The sequence below is a fragment of the Corvus moneduloides genome, chromosome 10, assembly GCF_009650955.1.
Source record: "Corvus moneduloides isolate bCorMon1 chromosome 10, bCorMon1.pri, whole genome shotgun sequence".
NCBI lineage: Eukaryota > Metazoa > Chordata > Aves > Passeriformes > Corvidae > Corvus > Corvus moneduloides.
Window position 1 is genome coordinate 10,830,271 of NC_045485.1, and position 15,394 is coordinate 10,845,664.

The following is a 15,394-nucleotide window of genomic DNA, read 5'->3' on the forward strand; positions in this document are numbered from 1 at the left end:
GATTCAAATTCTGCTGCTATCACTTAATGTAAGACCATGATGGTATTTTTGTAACAGTGAAAAGGCATAAAAGAAGGAAAAGAATTATTCTGTCTATTCCTATCTTGCTATCACTTAGGTGCAGTTCTTAAATGGCCTTCCAAAATAAGTTACCCAAGTTTTTAAACTATTCACAGATAAATGGTAAGCTTACTTAATCTGGCCTCTAGTTCCACCTCTATGTGAATCAAGTAATGTTATTTTTAAAACTGAAGTTTACAGCAGCTTACAAAACGTTTGGAAAAAATAAAGCTTTTTTTAATGTCATTTTTGGAGCAACACAAAAGAGTTCAACTAAATAAGTGCCATATATGGTCCTGGATGCAACCTCTAAGGCTTCTCATCTCTAACTTTTAAAAGCATAAATATTGTTCAAATAAAAATAAGTTTCCATAACATGAGAGGTCGAAGACTACTTTTAAGTCCTGAGAGAGATAGAATAATTTTGAAAAAATCAAACCATGGAATTCTAATCAGGTTTAAGTGACAAAGTTCCAAAAAAAGCTTTTATTTGACCAAGAATATTTTACTAGCTTTTCTTTGTTTGAACCACAGCAAAGAGCATGCTGAAGAAGATTAAAACTTCCCTGGTATTCTTGGAAAGAGAAATGTCTAGTTTTTCCTACTATTAATGACAAGTGCTGTCAACAAATGTATTACAAGGTAACACTACTATGGTATTGCCTGCATTTCACTTTCATATTTTTCTCCTTTATAAAAGAGTATGTAATTTAACTATAAATCTGTCAACCTCAACAACAAATATCCATTAGCTTCTGGTAATTTGTGAGCACCTCCCAAAAAACTTTTGACGGTCCCTTCCCTGTCTCTAAAAAGCAGATAAATGCTGACACCAACTAAAAATGCTGAATTAGTAGATTTCATTACAAAATCCCCATATTTGTAAATATCGACAAATAGATTGGTAGGATAATTGCACATCCTGCAAAGTGAGATGGAGGAAATGAAGAATTGTGCCTGGTTTCTAACAAAACAAGGAAAAGCAGCAGAGAGAAGGAAAGGAATGTAGAGCAATGTGAATGTCACAGCAGAGCTACTATCAAGTATCATTCCTTATTTTATCCCTTGTACACTGGAAATTTGTTTAAACCTTAATTTCTTCACTTTTCAAGTTTATAGCTTTATAGGAAGAGACTTTTAAAAAAAAAAAAAGGTGCCAAAATTATTCAAGTGAAAACAAAGATTGGTGCTCACACTTAAGCAGCAATGGATATTGCACTGGTTATCAGACATTCTAACTGCTACTTCCCCTATTAATTATCATTGCTAAAATAGATAAAGGGAGCTATAAGCACCCCAATATTCTGTCATATTGGTACAATGATGAAAAAAATCTGGAGCTAAGCCAATCGCTACCCAGACCCCATGACTGTCAGGCTGTGCTGTCAAACAATTCCCAGCTGAGTCTCCTCACCCGACTCACCTGAGCAGCACCACTGGATCTTCTCTAGAGAGACAATTTATGTAAACATGGATGGCAGGACTAAAACCCTTTGGAGCAATCAATATTTTTCCTTCTCTACCTCTGTTCAGCCACCTTGTCTGTTTTCCTCCCTTCCTAATGATCAGTGTTACATGTCCCACTCTCTCTACCAAATTTTGTAATTCCAACAGTGCTGATGCCTTGCCTTAAAAAGATTTATCCTGCAGACTACAGTTTTGCAATACAGCTGTAGAGTTCTGTCAACCCATATGGATCTCAGTGGGTATTTCAGTGCTCATTCCGCAATTTTTGGTTTTCCAAGTGCAATGTGTAGATTCCTATCATTACTCTAAACAGATAGAACATCTGCTCAACGTGTATTATAGACTGAAAAGAAGGGAAGGAAGTCATTTTAAGCTATATATGGAACCTACACATAAAAAAATATTTACAGAGCATGTAACAGTTGGTACAAACCAGGGATACAGAGGCATCTGTAGCTGGTTCCAACGCTGCGACAAATGCCATGTGCACACGGATTCAGAGCACAGAAATCAATCAGCTGAGCACATGTAGGTCCTGTAAATCCAGGACTACAGCTGCAGGAGAAGGCAAGTCTGTCTGTGTAACAGGTTCCATTGTTCTGGCAGGGAGATGACGCACAAGGGTCTATTTTGTCCTCGCAAGTGGTTCCTAAAAACCCTAAAAGAAATAAATGGATTTGATAAGTAAGCATTCTGATATGCATACAATTTTAATAACTAAAGCACGTTAAAAGATCTATATTCCTTTCTTTTCTAATTCCATGAATATTATAAAAATACAGACCTCTTATATAATAAACTCTAATTTTGCCCATTAACATTCTGTGAAAAGAGATGCTTTAGCTAAAATCATACTATAAATTATTAAGGCAGTGAATTGCAAAAATATTTGATGAAACTCGTAGTGTTTATCTGCTTTCTGAGTGAATCTGTCTTGAAAAGCAGAAGAGATTTTCTAAAGATCAGGAGCTGGCTAGCCTAGAAAAAAAGAAAAAAGCCAAAACTGACCTATTTTTCCTAACTGTTAACGTGTATGTTAAGTGTAACAACCTCTTAAACAGAACATGAGTTTATTGAGTTTCAATAATTTAAAGAATATCTTTTACAAGAACAGATTTCTCATTAGCAGGAGAGACAATGATTTATTGAAGCAACACCATGCCAAAAATAGACATAATGAAAAGGATATTCTTGCAAGGGAACTTTTAATCAGATGTAGGAGAGAATAATGTTCTAACAAATTGCAGTAAGTAACTACAGCTTGTATCTATACATACACATACATCATGTATGTAGTAACACAATGCATGGTTATTGTATCCTAAAGCAAGTCAGAAAAGCATATTCCAATTCTTGAACCCTTCCAACTAAAAGAGCAAACTGTCCTTTCCATTCAATTATATATATATTTTTAATAAGTATTTGGTCCATTTGTACAGACCATCACTCTTCAGGCTTAAAATTCCCTGGAATATCTTAACATTGTAAAAAAGCTCTTAACATTACAGTAGAATATTAAACAAAAGTGAGTAACCCACACAGAGCATACTACAGAGTTCTAGTCACAGAATTAGCAAAACTTTTATTCATGGAACTAAGAAAAGCTGGGGAGGTCACAATTGCTCTGTGAGTTCCAGACAAAGTAGGATTTTTTGGTCACAATTGGCAGCAGGATTTTAGGGGCATCTTCAAAATATTAGGCGCTGGACAAATGACTTTCAATGTCACATTTCCATTAGATGTCCATAAGTCTTACATCAGAGGTATGGAATGAAAACATGGAAAAAACAATCCAGTTTACTTAAAAAAAAAAAAAAAGTAACTAGAAAGAAGAAAAGAAATAACCTACAGATTGGACTTTTAAGTTCTGTCATACAAACTCTGCAACAGACCAGGAGATAAAATCAGCTCTGGCAGGGCACAGACGAAGAACAGGCAAGAACCTTCTGTCCTCTCCATTTTGCTATCCTATGGCTCCAGCTGCTTCATGGGCTTTGTCAGGACCACCTGCTCACCAAAATTGAACAGAGAGAGCCTAAAAACAAACACTGTGGAATCCTATACTAGAGGTCCCTCCTGTAGATGATAACTAACCATCAGAAACTGCAAAGGACAGAAACCCCAAAATCAAGAATGTAATTCCAGCAATGGTTCACTGACAAATTAAAAAAGCCTGTACTGTTACAACAAAATCTTGGTCAGATTCAAAAGAATCTGCAAGGACTTTTAACTATTACCAGAAGGAGTAAAGAAGGATCAGCCAATGAGTCCAGTGAAATCTCTCAAGTAACTCTGAAATCAGATTAAAAAGGATCAAGGAGATCTGAGGTCACACAATGACACTAATGCTGCTTCATTACAACCTTTGCAATAATCTGCCCTCCAAAGAGGAGGTTACTGGCAGGTGGCTAATGTTTCAAGTGACAAAGCACTTCAAGAACGTATGCAGGTTTAAAATACACCAAAACATGTTGCCCTTGTGCTATCTTTGACTGCACTGTGAAATGTGTTTAGGTGATTCTGGAAGTTCAAATCTCAAGCATGAGTCAAATATCTGAGAATACTCCAAGTAGAAAATACAGAAATCTATTATTCTGGCATTTCTGAATGTACATTTAAATCTATATCAGTATAATTGTTGAAAACAAATAATGCAAGTAATAACCTTAAAAATCAAATTCAGAGGTGTATTGGCTGAAAACAGAATCAAATTCTGGAGAAAAAAAAATCAGAACTGTTTATCTGCAGACAAATATCCTCTGAACTGCTCTTCAACAGAGCTAACATAGACCCAACCCTGCATCTATGTCATTGCTGGTATAAAAGGGACATGACAGAAATGCAAAGACTACTGGTAATTTGAAAAATCTGAATACAAAATTTACCAAGGAATGACACAGAATGTAAAGGGGAAAGGCAATAGTAGGAAATATTTATATTGGTAAAAAAACACCATACAATGTTTGTGCTTACGTGAATCAGGCCATTTGGCCAGTTGTCAAGAAGAATAGCAATGTTAAGTTAGGTGATATGCTTTATAAATTGCTACAGACCTCCAGGGCAGTGACAGAAACTAGATCAAAAGAAATATGTTTTCAGAGACAGAAAAGCTCTGGATAAAAGCCAGATTTCTCACCATGGTGGGATTTTAGTTACTTGGCTACTGAAAGCAAAAGAGCCATGTGCAAGTCAAGGAAGTTAAACATTTTCTGAAGACACCGCTTAAGTGCCTTTTGTACATCCTGTACAACAACTAATTTGTCTGAATGTTACATGAGACCCAATTCCAAGAATTACAAGTATGTGAAAAATTAAGTTGTGAATTTCTAGGGTTCAGGATTACAAAACCTTTAACTTTAAAATACAGGAATAAGTACTAAAAGAAACACAAGCGATTTATTATTTTCCCTATAGAAATTTGTCTTGTGAGGAAGTATTTCATCAGAATTCTGTAAGGAGAAAATGTTACTAATCAGAAGGATCAAGAAATCATTAAAATGCTGTAAGATTTTGATTGAAACTCACCCTAGCTAAGTCTTTATGGATAAAGATGAATAGAGGCTAAACCCATTCAAGCACTAAGGAGAAGTCTATTTAAAATAAGAGCAATTTGGGAAGGTGCCAGGTAAAAATGCTGCATTAGTGGGAAGTACCAGAAACTAAACAGCCATGAAAAACTTTAATTAACAACAAAATGTTCTTCAGGTAAATTAAACTCTCTTATGGTAATATGAAGAATTCTGCATTCTGATCACCAGTAACCTTGGGAAATCATCCCTATGCAACAGCTGTGTGACCCAGTTTCCTGGAGTCAAGATCGTAAATAGGTTTATTCTATGTAAACCTAAAGAAGTCAGAATGACATCTGCAAGATATACTAGAGAAAAAGGCTTTTACATGAACAACAAAGGAGAGGAAAGAGTGAAAACCTTGAAACTTAAACTATTCTAAATCTCGGCAAGTAACTTCTGTTCTCCCAGTCAATTAAGATTCATGGTGACAATGTGCGTTTTCTAGCTGCGATTGCAAATCAACACATGAATCACAACTTAGCATCTTCTATAGCTGTCAAACTCTATTTTCTAACCACAGAAATCATAATATGAGCATTCATAAATGTATTGCTTTCCAGTATTTTTAGAAATACCTGCAGATATGTTAGGACACTTTTGCTCAGTGTGTTGCCAGCAGTAATTACCTGTAGCTACTCAAATCAAACTGTCAACAGTAAAATAAAATCAATCCTAAAATGTGAATTTCAAGTAATCTATATGTTAAACTCTTTATCATAGCACTGTTTTCTCTCTGTCTTCTGTTCTAGAGGATGGCTATGACATCCATTATTGCTGATGACCATTTTTCAAAAATATATTAACCCGAATTAAAATATTTCTGCCCCTTCTGACCAAGCTGACGACGTCCACACAGAGCTAGTATGAACAGGACGAGAACCCAAGCCAGTTTTATGGGGTTGGCCAGCTGAATGCAGGCTATTTTTATCAAAGATTAATTTTTTCCTATAACACTGAAGGCAGTTCATCTGCACTTATCATCAGGACATTAAACTTGCATGGAAGAGAACTTCAGAAACATCTTGAAACAGAAGTTTATTTCTTTATTAGAACTGATCTGCACTTTGCTCATTATTATCTGGCTTTGTTCTAAACCATAGTCCACAACTAAATTATTTTATCTTACAAGCAAAATGAACAAAGGGTCTCCAAATCTTTAAAATACGTAAAACAAATATATACACAAGTACCAAGTCTTTCATTTTATCTAATTTTAAAATATTTGTGTCTGGAAGGAACACACTTCCTCACCACACAATCAGGCAATTTCCATACTGTTGGGTTTTTTTATTTTGACTTTTAACAAAGATTTCTGTGAATGTGATAACTATGTAAGTAAGGATAACTAGCTTCAACATGTCTGAACTTATGTTTATTTATTTAATAATATCTGTTTATTAATTTAATGTAACAACATTTATTTATTCCAACCAGGATTTTTTAATGTTTCCAATTATTATTTGTATATTTAGTTCCACTTCAGGGTATTTTGGAAATACACATAACTTCTCAGAAGCGTAAAGAAAATGGAGTAACCAAATTTGTAAACTGATGAGCACTTCCCCAGTCAGCTCAAATAAAATGTATTCATGCTACTGTCAATACAATAGTCTGTTATACACTACAATAAGTGGAAGAAAATAAGAGGAGATATTTAAAAGTGATAAGGATGGAATAATTCTGAATAGAAATGTCAAATATTCATTTTAGAGTTCACATGTTTACTATGTATAGGGTTTTAGAATGTCTAGAAGTTTCTCTGCACAATCATTTGAAGGTAATATTTAGTAAATGTATGTTTATTGACATAAAATTAATAAAACAGTCGACAATACCCTACCCCATTGTAAGCAAGTACAAGATCCAAACATTGTTTTCACAATAACAATGTCAAAATCTTAAACAAATTCTTTGGTCTTTAGTATTGCTTAAGCTTCTTCACTACAAATTCAAGTATAAAATCCAATTTTCTCTTTAGTACAGGTGATTCAACAACTTCAGATAAGAGTTTATTTTCTGACATATTCTGGATATTAAAAACTACAGTGCATCCCACAGAAAACGGAATCTGTAAGCATAATGAAATTTTCTTTACTGAAGGACTCTTAAGACAGTAAAATTTTCTAAAGAACCATCATGAATTGTTCACATCTGAAATAGGCTGCTTTTTCAGCGCCTCAGATCTGGCCTTCTGTCAGCTATCACATGCTTTTTCATGAACCAGAGATCTCATTTATAAAAGAAATGCACAATCTCAAGATCATTCATACTGTTTCCATCTCATTCCTTTATCTGCCATCTTTTTCTTTTCCCTTTGTGATACTTGCCATATTTTCTTATCCTTTTCTGCAAGCCATATTATATCTGCAGTCTGTAGTTCCTACACAAACATAGCTCTTTGGCTACCTTTTCCCACTGTGCTGAATTAGCACTACAGAAAGAAAAGCTTTTTCTCAACAAGCGATTACTATTAAGCACAGCAGAATAGCAGAGACCTCACTTAAATTAGAAAATTGGGGGTTGGTAGGCAAATTTGCAAGTTACTGCATCTGCAATTTTCAATTAACTACTCTTTGTTGCATTTACAAAAATTACTGAATCTCTTCAAAACCCAAACAAAAGCTCTAAAATTATGCCTCTGTGAGAGGATAACACCTCAAAAGATACAAGAATGATCAAGGGACAGTCATCAGTAAACTCAGACAATACATTTTGTTAAATTGACTCTTTCTTTCCTTCCATGAAATATCTGAATTCTTCAGCTCGTTGGCATTAGACCTTCCAGAACAAAATGAAAAAGCAACACCATATTACTTAACATGGCCCTGAGGCTACTCCAGAGCAGTAGACGGGCCCCTGCAGACAGGCAGTGCCACTTCTGTGCCAACACTCACCCTCATCACGGGAACAGCCCAGTTGTGTAACTTCATGGGAAACACTCACTCTGTGAACCACCAGCAACTATTAGAGAGAAACTTTGAGATTGCTCTTGAGTTATCACAGGCCGACACAAGAAGAGCAACCATGCACACAACGTGTCATTTATTCCTGTGAACCTAAGGATGATCTTCTCAGGTCCAAGGAACTAATATAAAACTACTCTTTATAAGATAAATAATCCTCACCAGTCCAGAAAGTGATTTCTGAAACATTCTATCCTCTCCAAAGGCTTTCTCTACATTGGAAATAATGCAGGTCAATGTACAACACCTGATTTTAACAGGAGTTACAAGTGTATTTCAGTACAACTCTTTTTCCTTTGTTGCCCTAGCCCTTTTGAAAACATCTATACCATGTGAGCATGTCAGACACATAAATGAGCAAGCAGAGTAACAGCTTTTCCCCCAATTCCATCTTTGCTCTACAACATAGCTGTTCTTGGAAACATGGAAATAATACTGGAGACTAGAACTGGTTACTCTGTACAGAAAGTTTCAAAAAAATGACCCAAAAAGCATGTTTGCTCATCAACAAGGCCTAGGAGCAGAAAGGTTCTTCTTGAAGTCACTAAAAAACTGCTTTTGTTTTTCTTTCCTATGGAAGGGTCAAAAATCACATTGTGTCTTTAAGGCAAGTCCAGAAACCATAGAAAAACCTCAAGACTCCAAGCAGAAAAGGGGCACAAGCTTGTGACACATAATAAAAAAAGAAGTGCCAACAAACAAAAAGACCAGAATACTAAGAAAATGATACCAATGTGCCAAGAAGGAAAAAAGCAACGCATACAGCCTAAACACTATGATAGTACAATAACAGTGCCAAAATAAGCCTACTTAAAGCAGGGCACAAAACAGAAACAATTGGAAAATTATCAAACACAAATATAGATCAATGGAAAAGAAAGGAGCAGAAGGTAAATATTCAAGGAACAAAGCAGGCAACAAGACTGAGGAATCAAGTAGCTTAACACAGAGATATCCAAACATGAGCAAACAGAGAAGGGGCACCAGTGACTTGTTTCTCCTGCAGCACAAAGCTGCTGCTGGTGGAAATTCCGCACACCCAGCAGTGGCACAGCAGGAACCTCTCCATCAGTCTCCTTGGGGAGAGGGCTCCAGAGGGAGGTGGAGGGGAGGTTTCCCTCTCCTGTGGTCCCCACAGCACAGGGGCACAGCGTGGGGCCCTGGCACAGGCAGCAGGTGCATTTGCAGGAGCGGCACTGCTGCTGGCAGCCGCGCCAGGGCCATGGGCCAGGCCAAGCTGGCAGCCAGCCCCGCTCCCCTCACAGCTAATTGCCACTGGCACGGGATCCTCGAGCCGGAGAGCAGCCACAGCCTCGCACAGCGCCCAAGGCAGGGTGGCATTAGCAGGGCACTGAGAGCCGCTACTGGCACCACAGCACAGCCACAGCGCCTGGCACAGCCCAGCAGAGCCCTCCAGAGACCTCAGCCTACCAGTGACCCTGTCCTGTGGGCAGCATCACCAGGGCGGCAGGAGAGAAGCTGAGGTATGATCAGCATATTCGTTAACAGGTAATCAGGAGAGGGCAATTAATGAGCCACACACAGAAACAAATATGGCAGATATAAAACAACCAAATATCCCAGCAGCTGCTTTTCCCAACATTACTGGAAAGATAATTTCCTGCGCAGCATCCTTAAAGATTCTTGAACAGATTTCCTAAGAAAATCACAAGTAAATTACTGACCAATTCTAACATCTTGTATTTTTCTCCTGAATTTCACTACTATTTATAAGGGGAAAAATTTACAAAATTTTTCACATGCAGGATCTGCTCGGTTGTCAATATGTCAGTGTCTGTGTTTCAACACAGCAGTTAAGTGTTAAAGCATAGCACTCTCGAAAAGCAAGGAATCAGCCTGAAGAAACTACAAATAATCTTCATTATTAAGCAAGTAGATATTACCAGAGCAGTTATCAAAGACTTGCAACCTTAGAGCCAGCATTAAGGTGATGGTAGAACAAAACCAATATCCACAGATCAAGGAAGGACAGAAGTATAATTAGCTCAAAGTTCTAAATAACTAATAGGAGGCTTCATAATTGAAAGCTTCCACTCATGATAATTTTTTCATGCACAATTTAGGGATCTGTCATTGCAGTCAGCACAGTGTTATGAAAGCACACTCTGGCATTGAGGTGTCCTTGTTTCACATTTACAAGGTTTACCAGTGAGAATCAGTGAGAAGCTTTCATGTCAAGAAAGGAGTATGTCCAAATGTAAAGGAGAATTAATTAAAACTTTGGGGGATTGAAATAATCCCTTTAGTTATTACTTTTACACACATTTTAGCCAACCAGCCCATATGCAGAAATGTGCAAATACTACAAGGGAGGCATCTTTTTCTCAAACATTTAGCAGACAACATAAAAATCAGATCACACCCTAAGTCTCCTCAAATTCACCTTTCTCATCTGTGCTGGAGCCTCATTTCTACTGCAGGATGAAAGAACATTTCTGCACCACATATACAGTGAAACACTCAACTCCTACAACACTTCATATCCTATTGCTGATTATACCAAGATTTCTCATCTGGTTTTCTTTTCTGCTTACAATTACAGGCTAAGACACAGTTTAAAAAACATTTAAATACATATCTAAACGTCAATATAACTGAAAATTGAGACTAAGTACACCCCACAAAACAGCACTTTGTATGAGGTACTAGACAGGTGTTTGCTGTTTACCTTCTGGGCACTGACAGCTGAATCCTTGGATGTGGGATGAGCAGGTACCTCCATTCTGGCATGGCTGCTGGATGCAATGATCAATCTCTGACTGGCACAGCTCTCCAGTGTAACCTACAAAACAGCTCACAATATTCAGAAGATGGAACAAAAACGAGGGTTTATCACCAAATGTATTGCTCAGCCATCCAAATAGTACCATTACTTTTCTTGAATAAAATTAACCAATATAAGCAATAGAATCCAGGATAGTCTTTTAATTTCTTATAAAATGAGATTTCTAATTAAAACATATACTTCACTGGAGAAACATTAAAAAATAGCAGAATCCTAGAGACTATAGCAATTGTATTTTACCAACAGCAATATTCTGACATCACTAGTGAATTGCTGATAGGTGCTGGGTCCTCATCAGTACCCATATAACCAAAAAAATAAACTCATTTTGGAATAGTTTTCAAATGCAACTTGAATCTCAAGTCAATAATCTTTAACAAGGCTTTAAACAGAACATGACACTAATGAATTATTTGTGCATATGCTAAATGACTGTCATTTGCTCCTACTTCTGGGCTTCAAAAAGGGTGTTTATTTTAAGTGGGAGCTGTGAAGAACTGCTCAGCACAGTTGCAAACTCTTCCAAATAAGCTTCTATAAGTTCACAAGCTACAGATTGTGTGTACTGTACCATTTGACCATAAGTTTGCTTTGTTCCATATGTCTGATGTCTGTAACACATCCCCAAAAAATGAACAAACTTAACATACAATCTAAATTATTCTACACTCCGTACTTAAATTTCTTAACAAATACCACACATTCCCCTTTTCAAATTTTTATTTACCTTCAAGAAAATATCTTGGATGCATGACCAAAGAAAAAACTACATGCTACACAGACACATCTTATCTTTTTACAAGGAACCCTAAAAAAAATTATAAATATCTTCCATAATGAGCATGTTTAACTGAAGAGCTGGTGTTAAAGACTAGTAAGCTATGACCAGATGAATACTGCTATGAACAGGTATAAATGACAAAGACCAAGGTGAGACAGAGGACTCTGATGCAGAGGAGAAAAAGCAAAAAGAAGGGGAAAAAAAACCCCAAATCAAACAAGGGGGGGGGGGGGGGGGAGGGAGGGGGCAGGGGGAACCCCCATGGTTTTATTAAATAATTATTTTTAATGCAATCAAAATTTAAATTTGCATGTCTTTTGGGCAGAGTAATACCCATACCTATTTAAATTTATGATGTCACCATAAAATGGCTGTCAACACAGATTATTAGAGTTGCTACAGCACTACTATAGAAAAGCATCTATAAGGCTTTCTGTGTAACTTCCACTTTTATATGCTAAGGAGAGCTAAATTATAAAACTATTCTCTGCAATGCAAAACCTGGAAAAAGAAACTGCTGTATATTGTAAAATGATTCTATGAAATCAGCTAAACTGGAGGGAAAAAATGAGGTTTAAAGCCAGAAATGGGGTCTCATATGGCAGGTCCTCTTGACTGTGTTGAAGCACTTGGAGGGAGGGATGTCAGCTTCACTCCGGAAAACTAGTGATTTTCTGTAATTCTAACTGGTCTCAAATTCACATAAATTGTACAAAACCAACAATGAAGTATTAGAGAAGACTGCATCCACTGACTTCTTTCATCTATAGGCTTCACAGCTTTTCTAGTTCTCACCTTCAGCTGATTATTTTTATGAACTGTAACACAGTATTGAATATGGCTAACTCATTTAAACATTCTTCCATCTTTGAACTGTTACCAAGCTTGTGAAGGCTCAAAACTACCCTGGAATTCAACACGTATCCAGAAGAATGTGGCATGAAGACAGAAATGATTGTGCTACTCTGAATCTTGCTACAAGAATTGGACTTCCTGCAATTGTCATTACAGCTTTCAGGAAAACTCATCAGAGATAGTATCTTATGACAGATTTATAAAAATAAGTATGTCCTATCTTATTACCACCTACAGTGCATGTTTTCTCAATCTGAAAGAGAATATGATTCAGGAATAGCATCCCAAATATGTTGCAGGAACTAGAAATGCAGAGGTACTAAACAATCACCATAGAAGGGGGGGGGAAAAGCAGTTTCTTGGTGAGATACACATTAAGCATCATTACACCTCTGCACTTTGTGCTGATATTTAACTTCATAACACTTTCTTCTATCAGAATTTGGGAAACATGATCATATTCATATACAAATGTTTCTGAAACTTGCATATGGAGACATATGAGATAATTAAACTCTTATCTACAATTTTCTTTAATATTTTTCATATTAAATGAATATTTTTTAGAAATTAAATGAAAACAGTTAGTTTTCCTGACTGGTTTTTAGTGTGTGGACACAAATTTTGGAGGATAAAATAATTATGGGTAGAAACACAAACCACTGAAGGTTAACAATGACTGAGCCATTTGAACAACATTAGACATTTGGTATTTAAAAAAATTATGAATTATTTTAAAAAAACCAAAAAGCTAAACCTAAGCTTATGTGTGGTGGTCACAGAACACATCTGAAAAAAAAAACTGAAAAAGAAAAAGCTGATGTAAACTAAATTTTACTCCTGTGTTTTTAGTAGGTAAAGTTCCATTAGTTATGATTAATTCCCTCATGAGGTTAAGGTTCAGATGTGTGCTTTCAATGGCATTTTTCACTGATGAAGAACCATCCACTGCCCTCGTGCTGTTGTTGCATTTTCTGTCTGTTCTAGTATCTGAAGTTGCACAGTTCATTGCTCGGCAAAAAGATATGCATCAAATGTCAAGCAAAGATGCATTATTCAAGGCGTATTTCAAAACCTACCAGGCAGGCAGCTGCAGGTGAAATTGCTTCTGTCGTGTTTCTGTGCTACATCAGTGCAGGTTGCGTTGTTCTGGCAAGGGTGGCTCTGACAGGCATCAAATTCTTCACACAGGGAACCCTTATATGCATCTTCACACTCACAAAAAAATGTTGCCTAAAAAGAAACAAGATATGTACTTCACAATTAATTTTCAAAGATGATGCTTTCATTTAACACACTAATCAAAAAAGATGGTTCAGTTTTCCTGTTCATAACAGCAGTAGTTGCCATCACATCAATACATCAACCAAACAAAGTTACTCTTTGAAATACTAAACCCGCACCAATTCTTCAGCTCAAATTTTTAATGATGTTGGGTCATTTCATCTCAACAAGGAGGCTGGGATCAGATCCATAATATCAAAATCATTATGAATTTTTCTTCCATTCCAGAAATTAGATTTATAGGCAGAAATAACTGTCAGAATCAGTAATGTGCAGATTTACTGCAACAAAATCCTCCCACAAATATGCATGCTTTACATGATGGGCTCCCAGAGGCTCACTTCAGTGGTGCTCCAGCAGTAACACCCTCTTTCAATTCTGTTAAAATATGTCTTCTTCTGAATGTATTCACTACCTTTTCCAAGGTTGGAAATGCTTAATAAAAATCAAGACCAGTACACCTGTTAAAGGTTTAAAGTACCTACAGGAGGCATGATATGCCACATTTTAGTTGGAAATAAAATAATTAAAATCAGATTTAAAAAATCTTTAGGTCACCAAGATTGTCAAGGAAATCTCCAAGAAAAGAAGCAAGGAAAGCTCTCTCATCTGTAGTATGCATTTAGATTACATCTGAATCTTTGTTCATTAAACACTAGATGGCAACATCACTCACTCTCATCTGTTTGAAAGCTGGATCTTTAGTGCTGGAACGCAGCTGTCCCATGCACAAACACTGGAATGCAAAGTGCAGAACACTCATGGAACTAGAAACAAAGAGATGGGGGCTTCTATTTTTACTTGGTTTTGCTTTGTATGAATAAACAGCTGTGACTTAAGTAGAAAATAATCATCTTCACATAAATAAAAAACTTCATTCAGTAAACTCCAGATTTCACTCTTCCTTACAAATATCACACTGGTAGAGTTATACAAGAATAAATATGATACATCTTCAAAACTCAAAATTATGAGTATGTTATTTATCAGGAGTGCCAGAAGCCCTTCTTAAGTGTACAGTCTACACATGTTCTGGAATTTACCCAAGCCTCTTCACAAAAGAGCTCTGAGTGTCTCACACATCACCAGTGACAGGTTTCCAAACAAGGCTGTAGTTCAACAGAAAGGAAAGACAGGCAAGCAAAATAGAGTCAAAATTACTATACTTGCATAGCACAGTAACTATCTTTAAAGATAATTCATGAGCTGTCTACAGAGACACAAGCAGCATGGCTCTGCCTGCACTAAAAGCTCATCATTACAAAGTAGGTATTAATACATTTAAACAATGCAACAATCAGTCATTGCTTCAACAATAATGATGAAATAGGAAGTTTAAAAAAACTCAAGATAATATATCTAAGAGTTTGATATAGGGATCAATTTACCATAAAGAGTAGTTAACAAAATGGGTTTTGAAAGCTGCAAAAGAAAGGCATTGTACCACTTCAACCCGAAATGTCTAACGACAGGTAACAGTTCTGAGATGCTGACAAGTTTTTCATATTCTTACCCATATTCCATAACCATGTTCCATGGAGAAGGTTAGGTTATCATCACTTACCCCAATTGATACTATTTTTTTTTCCTGAATAGATAACATGTA

At 36.4% G+C, this 15,394-nt stretch overlaps 1 protein-coding gene across 3 annotated transcripts in view; it reads right to left on the reverse strand.

Annotated features, from left to right (window-relative positions):
- Window positions 1-15,394, reverse strand: part of DNER (delta/notch like EGF repeat containing) — a 116,032-nt gene that overhangs the window by 21,303 nt on the left and 79,335 nt on the right. For all 3 annotated transcript variants that reach the window (XM_032119756.1, XM_032119754.1, XM_032119755.1), the window contains exons 6-8: window positions 13,584-13,737; window positions 10,752-10,865; window positions 1,961-2,185 (exon numbers count right to left, since the gene is read on the reverse strand). In XM_032119756.1, the coding sequence (XP_031975647.1) occupies window positions 1,961-2,185; window positions 10,752-10,865; window positions 13,584-13,737 (493 nt within the window). The remainder of the gene's footprint in view (window positions 1-1,960; window positions 2,186-10,751; window positions 10,866-13,583; window positions 13,738-15,394) is intronic.